The following is a 22,231-nucleotide window of genomic DNA, read 5'->3' as shown; positions in this document are numbered from 1 at the left end:
TGAAGTTTCCAGTAGTGTTTTTCATATTCTGTGACCATGGCACATCCAGTACCTTCAGCTGTTTTTGAACCATCAGTATATATGAACATGGCTGGTCCATATTCATTTTTTATATGGAGGAAAAGTTTTCTAATGGATTCTGGATTGATCAAATTTTTATCCTCTCTGGTGAGATCAAGTCTAATTTTTACTTCAGGGATAATCCACGGAGGTATTTCTTCGAAATTCATCTGCATCACTTGGGGAAAGGTTATATTTTTCTGGAGTAAATATTCCTTGAAGCGAATTACAGCCGGTCGAGTTGCTGTTGGTCTTCTACTGAATTTTTCTGTATCCTGCTTCAGAAGTTTAAAGTTGGGATTTCTTGGATTCGATTGTAGGCCCAACATGTACCTCACTAATATTCTCTTTCTTCTTACACTCAAAGGTTCCAATCCAGACTCAACATACAGACTATGGCTTGGGCTTGTATGAAATGCTCCCAAGCAGTATCTTAATCCCAAATTATGTACAGGGTCGATCATTTTGAGTCTCGATTTACGTGCTGAAGAGTAAGCCACACTACCGTAATCTATTCGGGATAGAATCAGTGCACGATATATTTTTAGTAGACTACAAGTTTCTGCGCCCCATTTTGTATTCCCTAAAACCTTGAATAAGTTAAGAGTATTTTTACATACTCGTCTGAGATCTTCAATGTGGTTTTTCCAAGTTAGTTTTGAATCAAGAGTCAACCCCAAAAATTTCACACTATTCAGACATTTTATTCTTTTATCCTTCGCATACAGTATAGGATCAAGATGGGGTTTCCTCAAACGGCAGAAATGCACACAATATGTCTTCTCCCAAGTGAAATCATATCCTATATTTACTCCATTATTTATAATAGTATTTATAGCCCCTTGTATTTGGTGGGCTATTTTTTCAATTGACCTTCCAGAGAGCAAGATAACCAGATCGTCCACATACAGACATCTAATTATTGTAGGGTTTACATTCTCAATGATTTTTTCGATAACCATGTTGAACAGTGTGCAGCTGAGGGTAGAGCCCTGTGGTACTCCATTGTCCAGACTCCTTGAGCTGGAAAACGAGCCACTTACTCTCACTGTGAACCTCCTATCTTCCAAGAATGACCGGACAAACTTCGGAAGTATGCCTTTGAATCCAGAATCGAACATCTTCTGCAATATTTTATATCGCCATGTCATGTCAAAAGCTCCTTTTATGTCGAAGAAGACAGCAACAGTGTGTTCTCGCCTTATGAACGCGTTTTGAATTTCATTTTCGAGCATTACAAGATGATCAATCGTGGATCGGTTCTTTCTGAAACCGGCTTGGTAAGGTGATAGAAGTTCTCTCTTTTCCATATACCACTGAAGACGGCCATGTATCAGTTTCTCGAGCAGTTTTCCCAAACAACTAGTAAGGCTTACAGGTCTGTAGCTCGAGGGACTCAATGGGTCTTTTCCAGCCTTCAGGATGGGGACAATCACCGCTTCCTTCCATTCATTAGGGTAAGAACAGTTATTCCATAGTTTGTTATATAGTTCCAATAATATTTCTTTCATTGCAGGATTCACATTCTTCAGCATCTCATTGGAAATCTCATCAAATCCGGGTGCAGTCTTTTTCAAGGAACTCAATGACTGTTCTAACTCCATCATAGAGAATGGCTGATTATATTCTAGCAATTCCGTTGTTTCGAAATCAAGGGGCAGCTCCATTTCCAACCTATTTTCAAGGAAGGTGGTGTTATAGTTGCTTGAACTACTAGTATTTTCGAAATGATCGGCTAGAATATCTGCTATTTCAGTGGGTTCTTGAAACATATCCCCTTGTACTTTCAAGCATGTCAATGGGTTGGACCTATTTTTTCCAGATATAGACTTTATTTTCTTCCACACATTCCCTACGGTTTCATCTGATGTTATGGATGACACGTATTGGTTCCAGCTATGTCTCTTACTTTCGAGGATTTTTCTTTTAGATTCGGCTCGTGCTTTCTTGAAAAATATTAAATTTTCTGTTGTGGGGTGCTTTCTGAAACGATTTAGAGCAGACTTCTTTTGTTTTATCGCAGCGCTCACCTCGCGATTCCACCACGGTACTATATGTTTCAATGGTATATCTTTGGTTCTCGGTATACTCATCTCAGCTGCATGTTTTAGTGCTTTCGTTACAGATGCTACATTAATACTTTCCGGAGGTGTCAATGTATTTCTAAATTTTTGCCAATTGGCTTTCTCATGAATCCATCTTCGTGGAGAAGATCGAATTCTCTGTGCTTTATCGGTTTCCACAATTATCGGAAAATGATCACTGTTGTATAGATCATCATCTACAGTCCAAGTTACTCTGGTGGCTAGGGTGCTCGATGCAATTGTTAGGTCTATTGCCGAAAAAGTATTGCTGATTGTGTTCATGTGTGTTTGTTTACCTGTATTAAGCAGGGTTAGATCATCTCTATCTAACCAGTTCTCAATGATTCTGCCTCTCCGATCGGTTTTAATGGATCCCCACAGTATGTTGTGTGCATTGAAGTCTCCCATAATCATCTTTGGGGAGGGTAACTGCTCAAGCAGCTCATCAATTTCTCCAATTGTCCAACTTCCATCCGGTAGATATATGCTGCATACTGTTATTTTGTATGGGACAAGGATTTCCACCGCAACGGCCTGTAGTTCAGTGTCAATATTTAGTACATTGTAGTGGATATCATTTCTCAGAAATATAGCTACGCCCCCAGATGCATTTTGGTTTGAGGTAAAATCATTCCTTTCAATATTGTAATTTTTCAGGGAGTATGACTGAGCTGGTTTCAGATGTGTTTCTTGAAGGCAAATGCACATAGGGTTGTACTCTTGAATAAGAATCTTGATATCACAGTATCTTTTGATACAGCCTCTACAATTCCATTGGATTATGTTATTGTTTGTGTACATCTTGCAAGATAGTAATAATAATAGAGTATCAATGAGTACATGTATAAATAAACCGATAAATGAATGAATAAATAAATAAATAGATAAATAAATAAATAAATAAATGAACAATTACATATTAAAATGAATAAATGATTACATATTAAAATGAATAAATTAGTATAAATAAAATTAGAGTAAATAACGTATATATAAATGTATAAAATGTCAGTAAAAGTGTATAATATTATCAAAATATAATTTTAGTTAAAAATAGATCAAATTGTTTCATTTCCTATTCCTGTAATTTCCACCTTGTCAGGTGGCTGATTCTTTCGTTGTCTGCCTTTTGGCAGAAGTTTACTTTTTTTCAATTTCCTCTCTGATTTTTGTGAAAGCTGACTCGAGTCAGATTCATCAGCATCGTCTCCTAAAGGTGATCTCTGATCTCCTTTCCGTTTGCTGTATTGTTTCGATGTATCTATCTTGAGTGGAGTTAGCGGTGGTAGCATGGATCGTAATTGCCGAAGTGGTTCATTAGGTTTTTCTGATTGAATTATAATATCCTCATCAATTTTTTCTGATGATTCTTCACTTTGCGCGATATTGAGAGGTTTGAGATAGCGTTCAACAATAGATTTCACTGTATTAATCAATTCAGGTATAATTTTTGATGAGAGATCATTTTCTTTTAGATATTTGGTCTGGGTCATTTGAGCATAAGAGACTCCTGTGATAGGGGTTCTAGCTGTAGCTTTCTTTCGGGCTTCGAAGTATGGTATATTCTCGAGGGTTTTTATCTCTTGTATGGACTTTTCGAAAGTGTAAGTTGGGCATCTCTTGTCAGTACTCAAATGTTCCCCTTCGCAATTAGGGCACTTGAACGGTTTACTACAAACTATTATTTCTGGGTGTTTCGGTTTACCACATATACAAATTTCGATGTTTGTACATTTCGAAGCTACATGGCCAAACTTTTGACATCTGAAACACTTCATAGGTGGGGGGATATATGGACGTACTTCGACTCTTTTATAAATAGCAATGTCTATTTTCTTCGGAAGATTCGGTGAATTGAAAGTCAGAATATGTCCGGGAGTATCAACTAATATTCCGTTCTTTTTCGTTTTGAGTCTTCTGATATCAATAACTCCTTGATTTTCCAGGCCTTCTTTTATTTCTTCTATTGTACAGTTGAGTAGATCGCGGCAGTATATAACACCTTTACTTTGATTTAACTGGGTGTGTGGAGTAACTTCAACATCGAATTCTCCAAATTTCTCAATTTTCGATAACAATAACGATTGTTTTTTGGAAATAGTCTCTATTAAAAGTCCCATATTTATTTTCCTAACACTATTAACTTCGCCAGCTAAACCATATAATATTTTTTCAATTTTGAATGGACTGACTCCTGAGAAGTCAGTACCATCTTTTCTCTTGATGACCAGATACCGGGGGCTCCCCACCGTCATCTGGTTCATCCCTTTCCCAGCAGTAGCTGTACCGGGGGTGGCGCTGCCATTTCCACCACTTACCCGGGGTTGCTGAGGCTCTACTATGGGTTGCCCAGCACCGCAACTTCCCATAGAGTCTGTTTTACCTCGACTGACCAACGAGGTTTCCGAGGCTATCCCCTGCGACATAGATCCTCATTTTTGTCCCTTTATCGCAGGGACCACACGCTTCTTTAGGTGAAGTAACCAGCTGGGGCCCCAGGCTTGCCACACCCGTATCTATCATCAACAGACCCCCTGGGGGTTACCCCAAAGTGTTGCCTTGGATGAATGCCTGAGCCACGTTGATCTGGATGTAACTTATCTCTTACATTCTTAATTTTTGTAATAAAGCAAAACAACGTCTTCATATCATCCAGAAAGGCTCTAGAGGAGGCCATCCAGATATAGCTGCACTTTACAAGACATACATTGGTGTTTGCTGGTGCTGTCTGACATCCATAGCTTCAAAGGGATGCTCAAATGCTCAAGTATCTGCAGCGGCGTGTCACACGGTTGCCATGCAGGGTGCAAAGACCTACTTACCAAGATCGCTTGAATATCATGTGTCTTGAGATGTTTGCGGATCGTAAGCATCGTGGAGACATGATTGTGACGTTTAGAGCATTGAATGGTTTCTTCTTCCAATCTATCGCATCTCTTTGAGTTGAACGCCAATCTTCTAAGAGGACATCACTTGAAATTAGCGCTGAAAAGATTCCATACGAGATCCAGTGAGAATTTTCTGAGGAACCGAGTTTTCGCCTGTTGGAATTAAATTACGCATGATGTTGTTGGAACCGTATGGATGAATGTATTCAAGAATAGGTTCGACATTTGCATAACACAAGTTCTTGAATACAATTAATTATACGAATATTTTCATATGTTGGACATTTCAGTATTTTTTGTTGTTCTCAAACTGTTTTGGTGTTATTTTTCTCATTAAGGTTTTATTCAAGTTTTTTTTTTTTGTTTATTAAAAGTTTTATAGTTCACTGAACTATGCTTATAATATAATAATAATAATAATAAAATAATAACATTTTTATAATTTTTGAGAATCAAGGAACTATCATCGGAAATTTTATTCGAAGATGGTAAATTCAAATTGCATATAAAGTATTAACGCATTGAAACAAAAAGACTGGTTTTGAAAAAAATACAGAATACAGAAATCTCCGCTATATCCTTGTCGTGACAGCGATTTCACGACCAGCAACAAGAAATCCTTCGAACAGAGACAAATTGTCCCGCATTAGAATGACAAAACATTTCTAGGACTATTGAGCAAACACTGAAATGATTTGTTTCCAGGTAACGGGCATGACACCTTTGATGTATGCCGTAAAGGACAACAGGACCTCCCTGGTAGACAGGATGATCGAATTAGGATCGGATGTCGGCGCCAGGAACAACGTGAGTTTTGCCTTTTTATTGGCCATTATTATTTTTATTTCGCCCCCTTTTCATTGACTGACAGTCGTTCGACAAAACTTGTTTCAGATTCATAAAGTTGTGGGATACATGCAACTATTGTGTTCGTGCATATTAGTTTAGATGTTTATGAAAATGCCTTCGAAATATACTAAACTAGTACAAAAGTATTTTGCTTAAAGCTGGTTTAGTTGAAGGGTAAATTGATTCTGATATTTTCCTACATTTTTGTGACTTTGGTTTCATTTTGAATAGCTTCCACTTTTCATGCTGTTATCTTTTGAAATTTGATGAGTAAGAACTATGTCAATACCAAAACAGCGCATTGAAATTTTTAGAATTCACAACAAAAATGGTGGTAGTCACAGTTCACCAAACTGAAGCACTCTGGGGTCGTCTGGTGGATTGTTGATGAAAAAAGAGTGCTGCAAGATAGCTACAACTGTCTCCGTGGTGACATATTTGGCTGATTTCATTTTACATCGTTAAATATCAAAATAAAACCTGTTTTTGAAAAACCCTATTCATTTCGTATAAGACTTGAAATTGTTGTTTCATATCTCGGACAAAATTTCAAACTGGATAGATTTGTTATCACTGAGGTTATAGTTTTTTTTTTACATTCTACTTGAATTTGTTATGGTTGAAAAAAGCAATCTCTATGAATTTTGGAACGAAATTTGAACCAATTACTTCATATTAAGCTACATGCGGAATTTCAACTGAATCACATCTGATTGAAATATTGAGAATATTGAGATTGTTTGTTTTCAATTTGTTTCATATACTTGTTTCGAATTTTTTTCTCGAAATTTTTCATGAAATCCATAGTAAAACACAAATTTCGTTTTTCCGTTCGAGATTCAACATGTTTCTGTTCATGGCGGCCATAACTGTTTTTAACTTGGAATTTTCATCAAATAAAAAAATTTCATGAAATTTTCATTATAAAATTTCGTCCTTCATTAGAGCATGAGATTATACAGAATGTGAATGAATTTTGCCTGAAAAATAATGACCTTTGTTCTGAAATCGGTCGAGAAATTCAAAAAAACGAAGGTTTTACAAGTTTTTTTGATAAATTTGATAATAATGTGTTTGTCTACCGCGATTATCTATATACTCCCCAACACATCTTGGCATTGATGCAATATGATGGTCTATTTCTTCTTGTGGAATACTATCCCAAGCTACCTGTACTTCATATCTCACAGCCGCCAGAGTTCGAAGGGGCTAGGGTGAATTTCCAAGTCTTCTACCCATGATGTTCCATACATGCTCTATGGGCGAAAGATCGGGGGATCTGGGCGGCCAAGGCAAAAGATTCACATGGGTCGTTTCGAAAAAATTCAACTAACTTTGGCAACATGAAGTCGGGCATTATCTTGCTGAATTATTAGATTCTCGAGCCGTTTAAGGTAAGCGAGAACATATGGCTCCAGTATTTCTTGAAAGTAAGGCAGCACTATCGTGTTACCTCGAATGAGGACTAAAGGTAACATGCTTGCATGTGCAATAGTACCCATACCATAACGTCTACTGTCCGATGTACATGACGCTCAACATCAAACTGAGGTTCACGTCTTTCTCCCCGACGTCGTCTCAACCTCCTTCGGCCATCATATGCACCCAAAGAGAATTGAGATTCATCAGAAAAGGCTGCCTGATGCCATTCCACATTCCAATGTTGACGTTCTCTGCACCACCGTAATCGTTGCCGGCGATGCTCAACCGTCAGAGGTAACACAAGATGAGGTCGATAATGCTGCAGTCTAAAAGACCTTCTCCGTTCGGACAGGATGGCCTTGTTCTCCTAACCACTCATCAGCCAAATATCAGTTGTAAATCTGTCTCTAATGGCCTTAAGTCTTAGACCTCGATCTTGAACTTCATTTGTGCCCCTTCTGGGTGTTGCAGTTTCTTTGTCAGTTAGTATATCTCAGGGGCGTACCATTTTTTCTCAAAAAACCGAGAGCAATGAATAAATAATCTGTTCTCAAGAAAAATTTCAACACCCCGTAACTCGGCGTGCAAAGCGAAGAATCATCATAAAATCTCGTATCCGTTTGAGAACAAACCATGAAATAATATTAATTGTTATTATTAAAATTTCGTTGTTAAAACATGAAAACTTAATCTTCAATCACACTAAAGAACAATATAACTACGGAATATCGTAATTTTCCATAATGATGCTTATAGTTAAACACCCTGATGCGTGTGCCGGCGTTAGATTGACGAGCGTTCGAGATTTTCCAAGAAAATCTAGGACAATGCGTCACGCAAACATGCCTTCACCTATTGTGACTAATTCATCCAGCCCCTGATGGTCGTGCATTTTTGTGCTAGCCATTTTCCTATTAAGCGTTTCGCATAAATCTGAGTCGATCATAAATATCTACAAACATGAGGTATTGTACGACTTTATACACATCCCATACCGATTCCGTTTTATATTCGGTAGGTATTCTTCTTGGGAATGGGAATTTTATGGAAATTGGACGGAAGTCGAGATCTATGGAATACATAAATATCGGTCATAAACATGATAACTGGAATTTATCGGATATTATTGAAGATAATTCTGAGTTAATGTTTTTTAGGGGTTACAGGTGAACGATGGCGTGAAAACAATTGTTGACTCGATTTTTGATTCACAAATATTTTTAGGAATGCAAAGGGTGTTTTTTTTTTAGAGCTATAGAACTTTAAATTGCAATAAAACAACGATGGATTATTCGATTGACATGAATTTTATTTATCCGCAAGATAATCTTGTGGCATTACATTTTAAATATGATTTCTGGCATATGACCGCCACGGCTGGCTCGGATGTAGTCCAATCTGGACGTCCAATTTTCGATGACTTTTTCCAACATTTGTGGCCGTATATCGGCAATAACACGGCGAATGTTGTCTTCCGAATGGTCAAGGGTTTGTGGCTTATCCTCATAGACCAATGACTTTGCTTAGCACCACAGAAAGTAGTCTAGCGGTATTATATCACAAGATCTTGGAGGCCAATTCACAGGTCCAAAACGTGAAATTAGGCGGTCACCAAACGTGTCTTTCAATAAATCGATTGTGGCACGAGCTGTGTGACATGTTGCGCCGTCTTGTTGGAACCACAGCTCCTGGACATCGTGGTTGTTCAATTCAGGAATGGAAAAGTTAGTAATCATGGCTCTATACCGATCACCATTGACTGTAACGTTCTGGCCATCATCGTTTTTGAAGAAGTACGGACCAATGCTTCCACCAGCCCATAAAGCGCACCAAACAGTCAGTTTTTCTGGATGTAACGCTGTTTCGACATACACTCGAGGATTAGCTTCACTCCAAATGCTGAAGTTTTGTTTGTTGACGTAGCCATTCAACCAGAAGTTCGCTTCATCGCTAAACAAAATTCGCTTATGAAAATCGGGAACAACGGCAATCTCATTTTGGGCCCATTCGACGAATCTACGCCTCACTTGATGATCGTTTGGCTTCAATTCTTGCACGAGTGGGATTTTGTAAGCACGCAAACCAAGATACTTCCGCAAAATCTTCCATAAAGTGGATGGACACAGATCCTATTCCTGTGCTCGATGGCGGATAGACTCATTCGGGTCTTCCTCAATGCTACGCTCTACAGCAGCAATAGCTTCTTCTGTACGCACCGTACGGCGTCTCTGGGGATGCGAGTTATCAATAAGAGTAAACGTGGTGCGAAAACGTTCCATGGTTAATCGAATTAATTGCTATGATGGACGATTTTGTCGACGATAAAATGGACGTAGTGCGCGATACGTATTCCGCACAGAACCATTATTTTCGAAATAAAATTGCACTATTTGCAAGCGTTGTTCAGGCGTGAGTCTATTCATGATGAATGGCCAAACCAAACTGAGAATAAATCACTTGACAGCTGTTAAATCGGTTGCCATCTTGAACATTAATGCCAACTTAAAGTTATATACTTCGAAAAAAAAAAACACCCTATATTAGAAGTAAATTTTTTCATGTCCATTCATGTCATCACATCAAAAGGTTTGAAATGAATTTAATCTTTCTTCGAAATGAATATCCTTCATACGGCCGTGAAAAGCGTAAAAATTCATAATGCAATGATTATGGAACTCCATTATTCCATAAGGTCGACAGTAAATATAACTCTAAGCCTGAAGATCTTTCACGATTTGCGTGTTTATAACTCTTTGCAACTTGACATTGGCGCTGAGGATTAAAAAGTGCATTTTTATCACTCGATAATCTCATTTTCCACATTCACGTAACACTTGAATTGAGATCGTGAAAACTACGGCTCTTAGGTGTGCACCTCAGGCTGACTTAAAAGTGGTCATTATACTGAAGGGTGTTTTTTTTAGAGCTATAGAACTTCAAATTGCAATAAAACCACGATGGATTATTCGATTGACATGAATTTTATTTATCCGCAAGATAATCTTGTGGCATTACATTTTGAATATGATTTCTGTCATATGACCGCCACGGCTGGCTCGGATGTAGTCTAATCTGGACGTCCAATTTTCGATGACTGTTTCCAACATTTGTGGCCGTATATCGGCAATAACACGGCGAATGTTGTCTTCCAAATGGTCAAGGGTTTGTGGCTTATCCGCATAGACCAATTACTTTACATAGCCCCACAAAAAGTAGTCTAGCGGTGTTGAATCACAAGATCTTGGAGGCCAATTCACAGGTCCAAAACGGGAAATTAGGCGGTCACCAAACGTGTCTTTCAATAAATCGATTGTGGCACGAGAGGTGTGACATGGTGCGCCGTCTTGTTGGACCCACAGCTCCTGGACATCATGGTTTTTCAATTCAGGAATGAAAAAGTTAGTAATCATGGCTCTATACCGATCATCATTGACTGTAACGTTCTGGCCATCATCGTTTTTGAAGAATTACGGATCAATGATTCCACCAGCCCATAAAGCGCACCAAACAGTCAGTTTTTCTGGATGTAACTGTGTTTCGACATACACTTGAGGATTAGCTTCACTCCAAATGTCGCAGTTTTGTTGTTGACGTAGCCATTCAACCAGAAGTGCGCTTCATCGCTAAACAAAATTCGCTTATGAAAATCGGGAACAACGGCAATCTCATTTTGGGCCCATTCGACTTGATGATCGTTTGTCTATTCGTACTGAATTGCCAAACCAAACTGAGAATAAATCATTTGACAGCTGTCAAATCGGTTGCCATCTTGAACAGTAATGCCAACTTAAAGTTATATATCTCGAAAAAAACACCGCTTACTATTTATTCTAATTCCTAACCCTTGTGTCTTATGAGTTGATTTCGAACAATATTGGAGTTTCGCATTTTCACGATGAAAAAGCGAGTTTTCGCGATAAAATCTGTAACGACTCTGAAATATCCTCCAAGCAGGAAATTACAGTGATTATGCGAATGGGAATTTTTCTAAATCACCCTTGACGCGAACTTCTGTCCTATCTGGAATCAAATTTATACTCTACTACGCGTATAAAAACTCACATGTTTCATTTCAAAAAGTTCAATTCATGGAGAATGAATTAGAGAATTGTAATTTTACTTACGTAATAGGTAATGACTCTTCAAAAGTTTCACTATATCGAATCGTTTCGAAAAAAGATAAAATCTTTGAAGTGAAGTCAAGAATTGTATAGCGAGCAAATACCTCGCTATTCAATTTTAAATGAAATTGCGCAGGTAAAGAATAAAATTGCTCAATTGAACTGCTCGCAGACATGCCATATAATAGAATTATAAAAGATTTTCTAATAAGAGTTGTCATTTTGAATAGCCTTCTATCTGGGCACTTGTAACTTTTGAAGCTATCATCTTTCGACATTAGATAAGTAAAAACTCTCCATTACTAAAAATTGCAGCGATACACTCTTCAACAATGCTTTGAAATTGTTAAAATTTCAAAAACTGAAAGTAGTCTAGCGGTGTTAAATCACTAGATCTTGGTGGCCAATTCCCAGGTCCAAAACGTGAAATTAGGCGGTCACCAAACGTGTCTTTCAATAAATCGATTGTGGCACGAGCTTTGTGACATGTTGCGCCGTCTTGTTGGAACCACAGCTCCTGGACATCATGGTTGTTCAATTCAGCAAAGAAAAAGTAAGTAATCATGGCTCTATACCGATCACCATTGACTGTAACGTTCTGGCCATCATCGTTTTTGAAGAAGTACGGACCAATGATTCCACCAGCCCATAAAGCGCACCAAACAGTCAGTTTTTCTGGATGTAACGGTGTTTCGACATACACTTGAGGATTAGCTTCTCTCCAAATGCGGCAGTTTTGTTTGTTGACGTAGCCATTCAACCAGAAGTGCGCTTCATCGCTAAACAAAATAAAATGGACGTAGTGCGCGATACGTATTCCGCACAGAACCATTATTTTCGAAATAAAATTGCACTATTTGCAAGCGTTGTTCAGGCATGAGTCTATTCATAAGAAATTGCCAAACCAAACTGTGAATAAATCACTAGACAACTGTTAAATCGGTCGCCATCTCGAACAGTAATGCCAACTTAAAGTTATATACCTCGAAAAAAAACACCCGTTATTTCATGTCACAAAAAATTCAGAAAAGCTTTATATGTCCTAATTTTGAATTGTGAGCCTTACAGTATTCTTGAATTCAAAGAATTTTGTAAAAAGTGATGTATATTTTTTATTTGACTTATTCCATCTTCACAATTCTGTAATTTTTTGGAATGAATAAACACTATTACTATTACTATTTTCATGACCGAAATTGGAATAAATTGATGTGGAGGGAGCTTTATTTTCAATAAGACGCTACCTTCCACACAAGCAATGAAACAATCGGAATTTTGCAAAAAAAAGTCTCCTGGTCGTGTTATTTCGCTATGAGATGATCACAATTGGCCACCGAGATCTTGAGATTTAACACCTTTAGACTTTTTTTTTGGAACCACGTTAAAAATAAGGTCTGTGCCAATGCTCCACAGTCATTGAAAATTTCCTGAAGAATATGGTGCTGCAACAGTAGCCATGGTGACCATTCGGCAGATATCGTGTTCCATCGTTAATGGCATACATTCTCAAAAATGAGATGAACATTCATCGATTCCCCTTAAAATACTCATACATGAATCATTCCATTGGAAAACGCTTCACTTTCAACGAAATGTCATTCATTACTTTTTTGGAATAATTTTCTTGAGTGAACGAAAGTTTTCAAAAAAATAAATGCATGCTTGCAAACTTCGATTATCCCCTTCCTGGAAAATATTTCAGGATGAACGAACTATTCTTAAAAATCTATTCATTTCATCATAGAAAGCTATCGTGAAATATTTAAAAAGGTTTTTTTTTCAGGATAATTATAATGTACTTCACATAGCATCAATGCATTCCCGAGAAGATGTTGTCAAATTACTTTTGACCAAAAAAGGTGTCGATCCATATTCTACTGGAGGGGTGAGTAATTTCCAATTTTATAATTCAATTCAATAATAGTTCATAGCATTGTCAACCTTTTTTTCATTTTCGAAAGAAGAAGTAAGTACTCAGGAATGTATCCTATTATTATACACTGTGTCCGTAAAATATTGCAAAAATTCATTTTTAGCTGAACAGACCATTTTAAGAAATAATCCTGAAACACGTCGATTTTTTATTTTAATTTACCGTATATACAGGGTGAATTACTTTCGAGTAATGACGTCACCGTCATTTTTTTCAAATGGAACTCCCCCATTTTGTCCCAATTTTCCGATTACTCTAGCTAAGCTGATTCCAAAAATGTATCACATGTTGATTCCAATTGATACAGGGTGGATAAAAATACATTCGTTTGAAATTGGTTTGAAAGTAACACCCTGTAGTTTGTTACATTTTTAGATTAATAAAAATGATCTGTTTCCAGAAATATTTGGTACTTGTGGTCAAACAGACAGAATATGAAAGAAATTATTTCTTATCAATTTAAAAAACATAGTCATCTAGTATTTCATGAAATGTCATTATCTGTTTATTGCCGCTAGACAATAAGTATTTTTGATATATTGTTAATTCAACTAATAAAGAATATTACGCGGTACTTTATGAGATCGATATTTTGGTGCGGGATTGGATTCCCTAATTATAACCCGTCATTTAAATTCGAGATCTGAACCTAACATGAAAATTTCTAGTTTATTATGTTCGAGAGATATCGTGTTTACGGACGGACTGATAAGCGGAATTGAATTTGTTTTCGTTAAATAAACTAACTAACTATAATAATTGCCGTTTTTATGCTAAACCATAAATCATCTTAACTTTTATATACGTTATCAAGAACTATCTAAATAATAGACAGTTTTTTGGAGAAATGAAAAACACACATTAAGATGTTCTATTTTTTGCCCCCAACCAGTTCAGTTTTAACTGTAGGATGTAAAAAAAATTCTCAAAATATTACCAATTCAAAAATGTTGGACAATTCCAGATTTCATACAAAAAAAAGTAGAAGCGAATGGATTTTGCAGTTGCCTTTTCCTATGATTGAAATCATCAACGTTATAGGTAGTCAGAATTTGAAAGAAGTGGTGTTCTTTGAATATACTTACTACCTATAATAATTGTTATAAGTACTCACCGATGGCTCTATTTCTTAATGTGAAACAGCTTTTCGTCATTATAAACTTCGGTTCAATATTTTCTCGAAACTTCTTTGCTTTTTATTTCCTTCATTACTGCTAGTAGAATTGACTAATGAGACATCATAAATCTATAACAATCAAACACATTCAATATCATCAATTCCATTTGATAAAATAAATGATAATATCAAACGTAACTTGTATGAAGAATATACATAAAATACCTTAGAAATAACTATCTGGGGAAGAATGCATTGATTCACGTAAATATTAACGTATTTTTGCAAGTCAGCCTCACAGACTACTTATAATAATTCAGTCTGCTAATAATCATCGATTTGTAGGCGGAGTTTTGGCATTCCTTCGATCTATGATCGAGAGTAACTGAAAAATATATGAATCTATGGTTGAATAACTATGCTATATCATCGAATGACATGATTATCAAATCGAAGAGGAAAATCATATTTACAGTAACTGGATTGCTAAATCTACATAGATTTGATCAAATGTCTAGAATTTTGTTCGTATAGGGTACCGTTTTTATGCAGAAATAATAAATCATCTTAACTTTTATATACGTTATCAAGAACTATCCAAATAATAGACAGTTTTTTGAAGAAATGAAAAACACACATTAAGATGTTTTATTTTTTGCCCCAACCCGTTCAGTTATAACTGTAGGATGTAAACAAAAATTCTCAAGATATTGCCAATTCAAAAATGTTGGACAATTCCAGATTTCATACAAAAAAAAATAGAAGCGAATGGATTTTGCAGTTGCCTTTTCCTATGATTGAAATCATCAACGTTAGAGATAGTCAGAATTTGGAAGAAGTGGTGTTCTTTGAATATACGTACTACCTATATTAATTGTTATAAGTACTCACAGATGGCTCTATTTCTTAATGTGAAACAGCTTTTCTTCATTAGGAACTTCGATTCAATCTTTTCCCAAAACTTCTTCGCTTTTTATTTTCTCCATTACTGCTAGTTGAATTGACTAATGAGACATCATAAATCTATAACAAACAACATATTCAGTATCACCATTTGATAAAATAAATGATAATATCAAACGTAACTTGTATGGAGAATATTCATAAAATACCTTAGAAGAATGCATTGATTCACGTAAATATTCACGTACTTTTGCAAGTCAGTTTCATAGACTTCTTATAATAATTCAATCTGCCAATAATCATCGATTTGTAGGCGGGGTTCAATCTATGATCAATAGTTAAAATTGAAACACTTGTAAAACATATGAATCTGTGGTTGAAATTCTCTGCTATATGTCATCGAATAACACAATTATCAAATACACATGAAATCATGATTTCTGTAACTAGATTGCTAGACCGCCATAGATTTGAGTAAAATGTCTAGAATTTCTTTCGTATCAGGTGCAGTTTTTATGTGCAGAAACAATAATTCATCTTAAATTTTATTCATCAAGAGCTATATAATAATAGATAATTTATTGAAGAAATGAAAAATAAGCGTTAAGAATGGTTAAGATGGTTTATTCTTTGCCTTATTCAAAGAATGTATAAGAATTTCTTCTATTTAAATCAAACGGGAAATTCAGAAATGATTTTTAGTTTGAAATATCTCAGTGGCGTATCATTTTTTTCGAAAAAGAGATCATTACGACATAAATTATTCTTGAATATTAATTTCCACTGCGAAGACTAGTTATTTCAAATAACCCCATACAAAATAATCCAAACGATTCAAGTCAGGTGATCTCGCAGGACACATATCACCAGACCATACCGACTGACTCGAATTTTGAATCACCCCGTATGTAGATAAATTTGAAAGCATCGACAGCATATAAAATATGTAAACCGCTATAATTTAGAAAAAATCCCTTGAGTGAAATAGAAAATCACTAGAATCCCTCATCAAAACTTGTCGATGAAGTGAAATATTCCCACAGTTTATCTGCAATAGCTTCTGGTGCTTAATTTCCTCCATTTTATTACATTATCGCCTGTTCGCCACTCATTTCAGTGTTCAAACTCCCATTGTCCTGAGAAAGGACTGCAATTCCCGTTGAAAATAAATAAGAACGATCATGACATTCGCGTCTAGATTGCATGTCGAAATATCTCCGGAAATTAGCACAGCTTCGAGAAAAAAAAATTGATGCTAATCTGAATATAATGTTGTAGTATTGAATCGTGGAATTCCAGTAGGCCATGAAAACTACAAGGAATTCACGGTTTGACAAGAAAATATTCGATATCGTTCAAACTAGAAGTTTCCCACTTTCCACTGAGAGAAATCCATATTTTTTAATTGATAAAGCTCTTATTTGGAGGTTATTTATTCACAACTATCACAGCAGATTTATATTTAATATCTTCATTAATAGTTAAATTATGCATTCAAAAAAGTTTATTAATAGTGAATAAAATATTTTTTTACGAGGTATTTGATAATATTTAATATATTTCGGTTATAAATAATTTATATGAACTAACATTATCTCCACAAATAACATAAATTCATTATCAACAAATTGTCAACTGGAAGTTAACGAACATTTGCTATTTATGAATAAACTCTTACAAGAATTCAATAATTTATTCACTCAGAATATTGGATTTATTAATAATTAACAAACTAACATAATTCTAGCGATCCAATCTATGGTTAAGTTTAAGGACACATCCCTCAAAGAGAAGCGCATCTCCTTGAAGGATCTGTCCTTGAACTTTTCCTTTGATTTGAATTTCCTTTTCAAACATAAAATCTGTGTTACTAATACTATGGGCTTATTGAACACCGCTTAGCACATCTGTACTGAATTTTGGGTTTAGATCGTTTGTACCTGCTTAGTTATTAGTGATGGTGGCAGAACAGTGGTTAGAGGGAACAGATGCGATGAAGATGACTGGGGTTCAAACCCGGATACCCTCAATATGAACTCTAAAAAATTACCTAGTTTGGCAAACGGTTCTTCTCAGACCCAAACAATCGAATAATAGAAACAACCAAAAAAATCATCCATGAAATACGTTAACCATTACTGAATTGAAATATTATTTTTATTACATATAAATAAGGTTGGCCAAAGAAGGGTTAGACGACGACGAGGAGAAAGACGTGAACCTCAGTTTGATGTTAAGCGTCATGTACACCGGACAGTAGGCGTTATGGTATGGGGTGCTATTGCACATGCAAGTAGGTCACCTTAAGCCTTCATTCGAGGTAACATGACAGTGCTGCGTTACCTTAAAGAAATAGTGGAGCCATATGTTCTTCCTTACCTTGACCGGCTTGAGAATCCAATATTTCCGCAAGATAATGCCCGACCTTATGTTGCCAGAGTAAGATTAAACTTTTTTGAAGCGACCCATGTGAATTTTTTGATATGGCCGCCCAGATTCCCCGATCTTTCGCCCATAGAGCATGTTTGGGACATCATGGGTAGAAGGCTTGGAAATTTAGCCCCAGCCCTCACGGACTTTGGCGACTCTGAGACATGAAGTAGAGGTAGCTTGGGATAGAAATAGACCATCTTATTGCATCAATGCCGAAACGTGTTGGGCAGAGTATAGATAATCGCGGTGGACAAACACATTATTAACAAATTCATTAAAAAAAAATTGTAAACCCTTCGTTCTTTACTACAAATTCAATCACTCACTCCTTGCTATACTACCTATGTTTCACAAAAAAAATTTTAAATTTAAGCAGCTCTTTCTTGGTGTCTGTTGGTTTATCTTAAGCTATCTCCATTGAACAGCAAGTATCACTATAGCAACAAAACATATCGTTACTAAACTGAACATTTTCCTAAATTTATCATAGAACTTTCGAATTCGGTCGAATTATAGGTATCGATTTCTGCTAAAATTATTACTGATTTTTATTGCGGAGTAAAATACAAGGGGGAGCTGAATTCCAGTAAGCGCGTTCCGTGAGTTTCAAAACTTCGACATGCATGCCAACATTTGCATGGGAACAACACACTCATCTTTAACTTTTTTTTCCAGAGTCGGAATCAGACTGCTGTTCACTTGGTTGCATCTAGACAAACTGGAACTGCCACCGCTATTTTGAGGGCTCTTTTAACAACAGCAGGAAAGGATATCAGGTTGAAGGCTGACGGAGTAAGTATATGACTATTTTTGAGGGCTCCTTCCAGAACTTTATCATTTCGTCAGGATGTGTGCAATTTCAGATTTTTGAACTGGACATGGTCTCCAACCTCAGAATAATAAACAAAGATAGAGGGAGCATATGTCATTTTCAGTAAGCAAATTTTATCCCCAACATGAACTATCAAATTTGACATAAGGTGCGCGGAAATGAAAACATATCAGTGATACGAATTTCACTCAATTCGCGAGTTTCTCCACAAAGAACACAATTCTTATGTCACATAGTGAATCAACGTTTCATATTAACTCAAAATATATTGAGATGAATACCTAAATATATCTGAAATTCAGAAAACAAACTTCAAGCGCTCCAAAAATCGTGAAACAACTGATGACACTAGGAGAGCAAAAGTTGCCAAACCTTGGATTTCAGCAGGTAGATACAGAAAATAATAAATATTCTGCTCATTATAAATTCGACAATTATGAAAAATATCGGATTCCAAATATTCAAATTTGCATATTCAATAGAGAATCACTCTAATAAATATAATATAGATATATTTCATTCAATATAAAATACATTCATAACGATATAGTAAAATTGTGCAATTGAAAATAAACCACAATCCGACAACGTAATCTAACAATGTTGGGGACATGTAAAAGTTGCATATACTTCCTCTATCTACGTTTATTACTCTATGGGATAATCTGACCAGTGAATTGAGAAAATATTCATAGAAAATAAAGAAAGAGATTAACATCATTATTATCGATATTAGAATCATCTGAAAATATAAGCTACTAATTAATATTGATTAAGCCTCTGAAATATTTTGTTTTCATCTTTTTCTATATTTTTTCCTTGATATTCGTTGAATTAAAAATATTGTGAACAGAACTTCATTCACCTTGAGTTTTTAGATTGTTATGAAAAGTAGGAATATTGATACTAAAAAAAGTTGATTTTCGGAAAATTTCCTTTCAATTTCACCTTAAATATATGGACCAATACCGGACGACGTGCAGTGAAATCTATGGATTCAGACGATTCGATTTGTTATTCATTTTTTATGATTTGATGTCCCAGCTCAACCGAATTGTGATGTTCGGTACCAGTCTCCGGGGATATTCACACGCAACTAAAAATCCAACCCCACCCAAAATGACCACAAATTTGGATGCAAATGATGAAAATAATTCGCTAATGGTGTGTTCGATTTCAAGAGGGTTGGTTTCACCTGTTCTTTTTCATATCTTGGATTAACATTTTTCCTGGTTTAGTATCGACCGAAGATATTAGAGGGCGGGTTTGAATGAAATATGTTCCTCAAGAATATACAGGATGTTTCACGAATAACTGTACAGGCTGTCAGTGTAGATACAGGAAATTTAGGGTAGTCTGAATCAGAGTTCGAAATAGGTCCCAGATACAGGCTGCTTTAAATATTTTATCGAAAACTTTCAGTTGGCATTACTCTTGAACCACGTAGTCGAAGGACAAAGACCAACAAGTTGAGAATGGCGACGTATCGACATTTCGACGTCTTCTTCAATATTTCGCGCTACAGAAGCAATATTCTTTTTGGTACGCATATTTGTTGGTTTGGTTTTGAATGGAGAAGAGTAAAATTAGGGCGAAAACGATCCTTGAATTGCTTGCTCACTAGGCTGATTAAATTCGTAAAATGGACGAAAAGGTCTATGAACACTATAGCAAATAATCACTGAATTATATTAATGAAAAAAACGATACGTGACCATGGAATAAAATTTCTTAATTAACCGAAAACAGTTTTCGATAATTTGTTGAATTTAATTGGTACATATTGAATAAGTAAGTGAAAACCTGAACAAGGTAGTGAAAACTGAATACAAGACTAACAACCGGCTTCATAAAACTTTGATTGGCCGATCAACTCGTTGATTGTAGTTTGAAATCTATTGAAATGTCAAAAATGAACTGAAATTGAACACAGTCCCACCAGATACTGAGCATGACCTTGGAACCATGAATATTCGGTTTGGCTGTCGACGTGAAATGTGGCCGGGATATCCCCATTATTTTCTGTGCTTGTGATTATCGTAATGAACACATTTTTCATCTCCAGTCACAATGCGATGCAGAAATTCCTTCCGTATTCACCTTGCAAGCAGCTGTTCACAAGCAAACAAACGCCGTTCAACTTATCTCAGCTTCAAGTCATACGGCACCAAATATCCTTGTTTCTGAATCATTCCCATAACTTTCAGGCGTTTTAAAATGGCTTGTTGCGTCACCAAACTAAGGATCCTGCCAATTTTTGTTACATTTGACACGAGTCTCATTCAAGTATTGCCTCCAATTATATATCTTGAAAACCTTCTCTCTTCCACCGCCATACTGGTCTTCGACGTCAAAACCACCGTCCTTGAAGCCTTGAAGCTACTCTCGGCAGGTTCTTTCACTAACAGCGGCCTCACCAAAGGTATTTGAGAGCATTCGATGAGACTCAGCGACAGATTACTTTATATTAAAGCCGACAATTAAAACTTCCCGCAAATGACGAGAGTTTGGCTCGTAAGCTGACATCTTTAATCGAGAATAACTTTATGATGCAGACACAAATCGACTAATATTTCGATGACATTATGTTTACAAATAGTTAAGCTTATTGTATGATATCTACGATCTATTTATTTCGACTACCACTTATTACTACAGCCATATATATTTTAAAACGGCAGAAGCAAAGTTGCACACCTAATAAATCAAACAATAACTATTGTATTGAATTGAATCGTTCTTCACTCGATGAAATTATTTTTAATCGGAATTAAATGACAATTATGTAATTTATTTCCTAAAAATGTAAAATCTGAAGAATCTTCTGCATAGCCAAACAATTCAAATTCATAGAATTCAAAAATTCTGAAATGAAAATTATTCCACATAACTCCAATCAATGATTATGCTCGTAGAAGTATATACCAGTTTTCTTGATGAAAAACCAATTTCAGAAAGGAAAAATCCCTCTGTTACTAGCAGTTGAAGCTGGAAACCAATCAATGTGTCGTGAGTTACTTAGCGCCCAAACTTCAGATCAGTTGAAGGCTACATCTGCCAATGGCGACACTGCTTTGCACTTGGCAGTCAGAAAGAAAGATATCGACATGGTAATTATCTGAAAACACAATTATAACCTTCTGTGTTTGTAACTTTGCTTATTTCACTTCCAGGTTCGAATTCTGGTAGACTACGGTACTTCAGTCGACATAAGAAATGGTGAAGGTCAAACTCCACTCCACATAGCAGCAGCTGAAGGTGACGAGATAATGGTGAAGTATTTTTACGGGGTGAGAGCCTCAGCAAGCATAACCGACAACCAAGACAGGACCCCTATGCATTTGGCTGCTGAATATGGACACGCTAACATTATAGAACTACTGGCTGATAAGTTCAAAGCCAGTATTCTGGAGAGGACCAAAGATGGATCAACGTTGATGCACATAGCATCTCTGAACGGACATGCAGATTGCGCCATGATGCTCTTCAAGAAAGGCGTTTTTTTACATATGCCAAACAAGGTGAGAACCGAATAGCTATCTGTTTTTGCTACAACTATACTGATTTAGCTATTTTGTCTCAGAGTTTT

At 36.1% G+C, this 22,231-nt stretch overlaps 1 protein-coding gene across 1 annotated transcript in view; it reads left to right on the top strand.

Annotated features, from left to right (window-relative positions):
• Window positions 1–22,231, top strand: part of LOC123679710 (serine/threonine-protein phosphatase 6 regulatory ankyrin repeat subunit A) — a 46,105-nt gene that overhangs the window by 8,271 nt on the left and 15,603 nt on the right. The window contains exons 3-7 of the mRNA XM_045617127.1: window positions 5,738–5,839; window positions 13,208–13,309; window positions 18,486–18,602; window positions 21,597–21,752; window positions 21,816–22,163. Coding sequence (XP_045473083.1) covers window positions 5,738–5,839; window positions 13,208–13,309; window positions 18,486–18,602; window positions 21,597–21,752; window positions 21,816–22,163 — 825 coding nt within the window. The remainder of the gene's footprint in view (window positions 1–5,737; window positions 5,840–13,207; window positions 13,310–18,485; window positions 18,603–21,596; window positions 21,753–21,815; window positions 22,164–22,231) is intronic.

The sequence above is a fragment of the Harmonia axyridis genome, chromosome 5 (genome assembly GCF_914767665.1).
Source record: "Harmonia axyridis chromosome 5, icHarAxyr1.1, whole genome shotgun sequence".
NCBI lineage: Eukaryota > Metazoa > Arthropoda > Insecta > Coleoptera > Coccinellidae > Harmonia > Harmonia axyridis.
The sequence above is the reverse complement of the archived record's forward strand: the minus strand, read 5'-3'. Positions and strand labels throughout refer to the sequence as shown.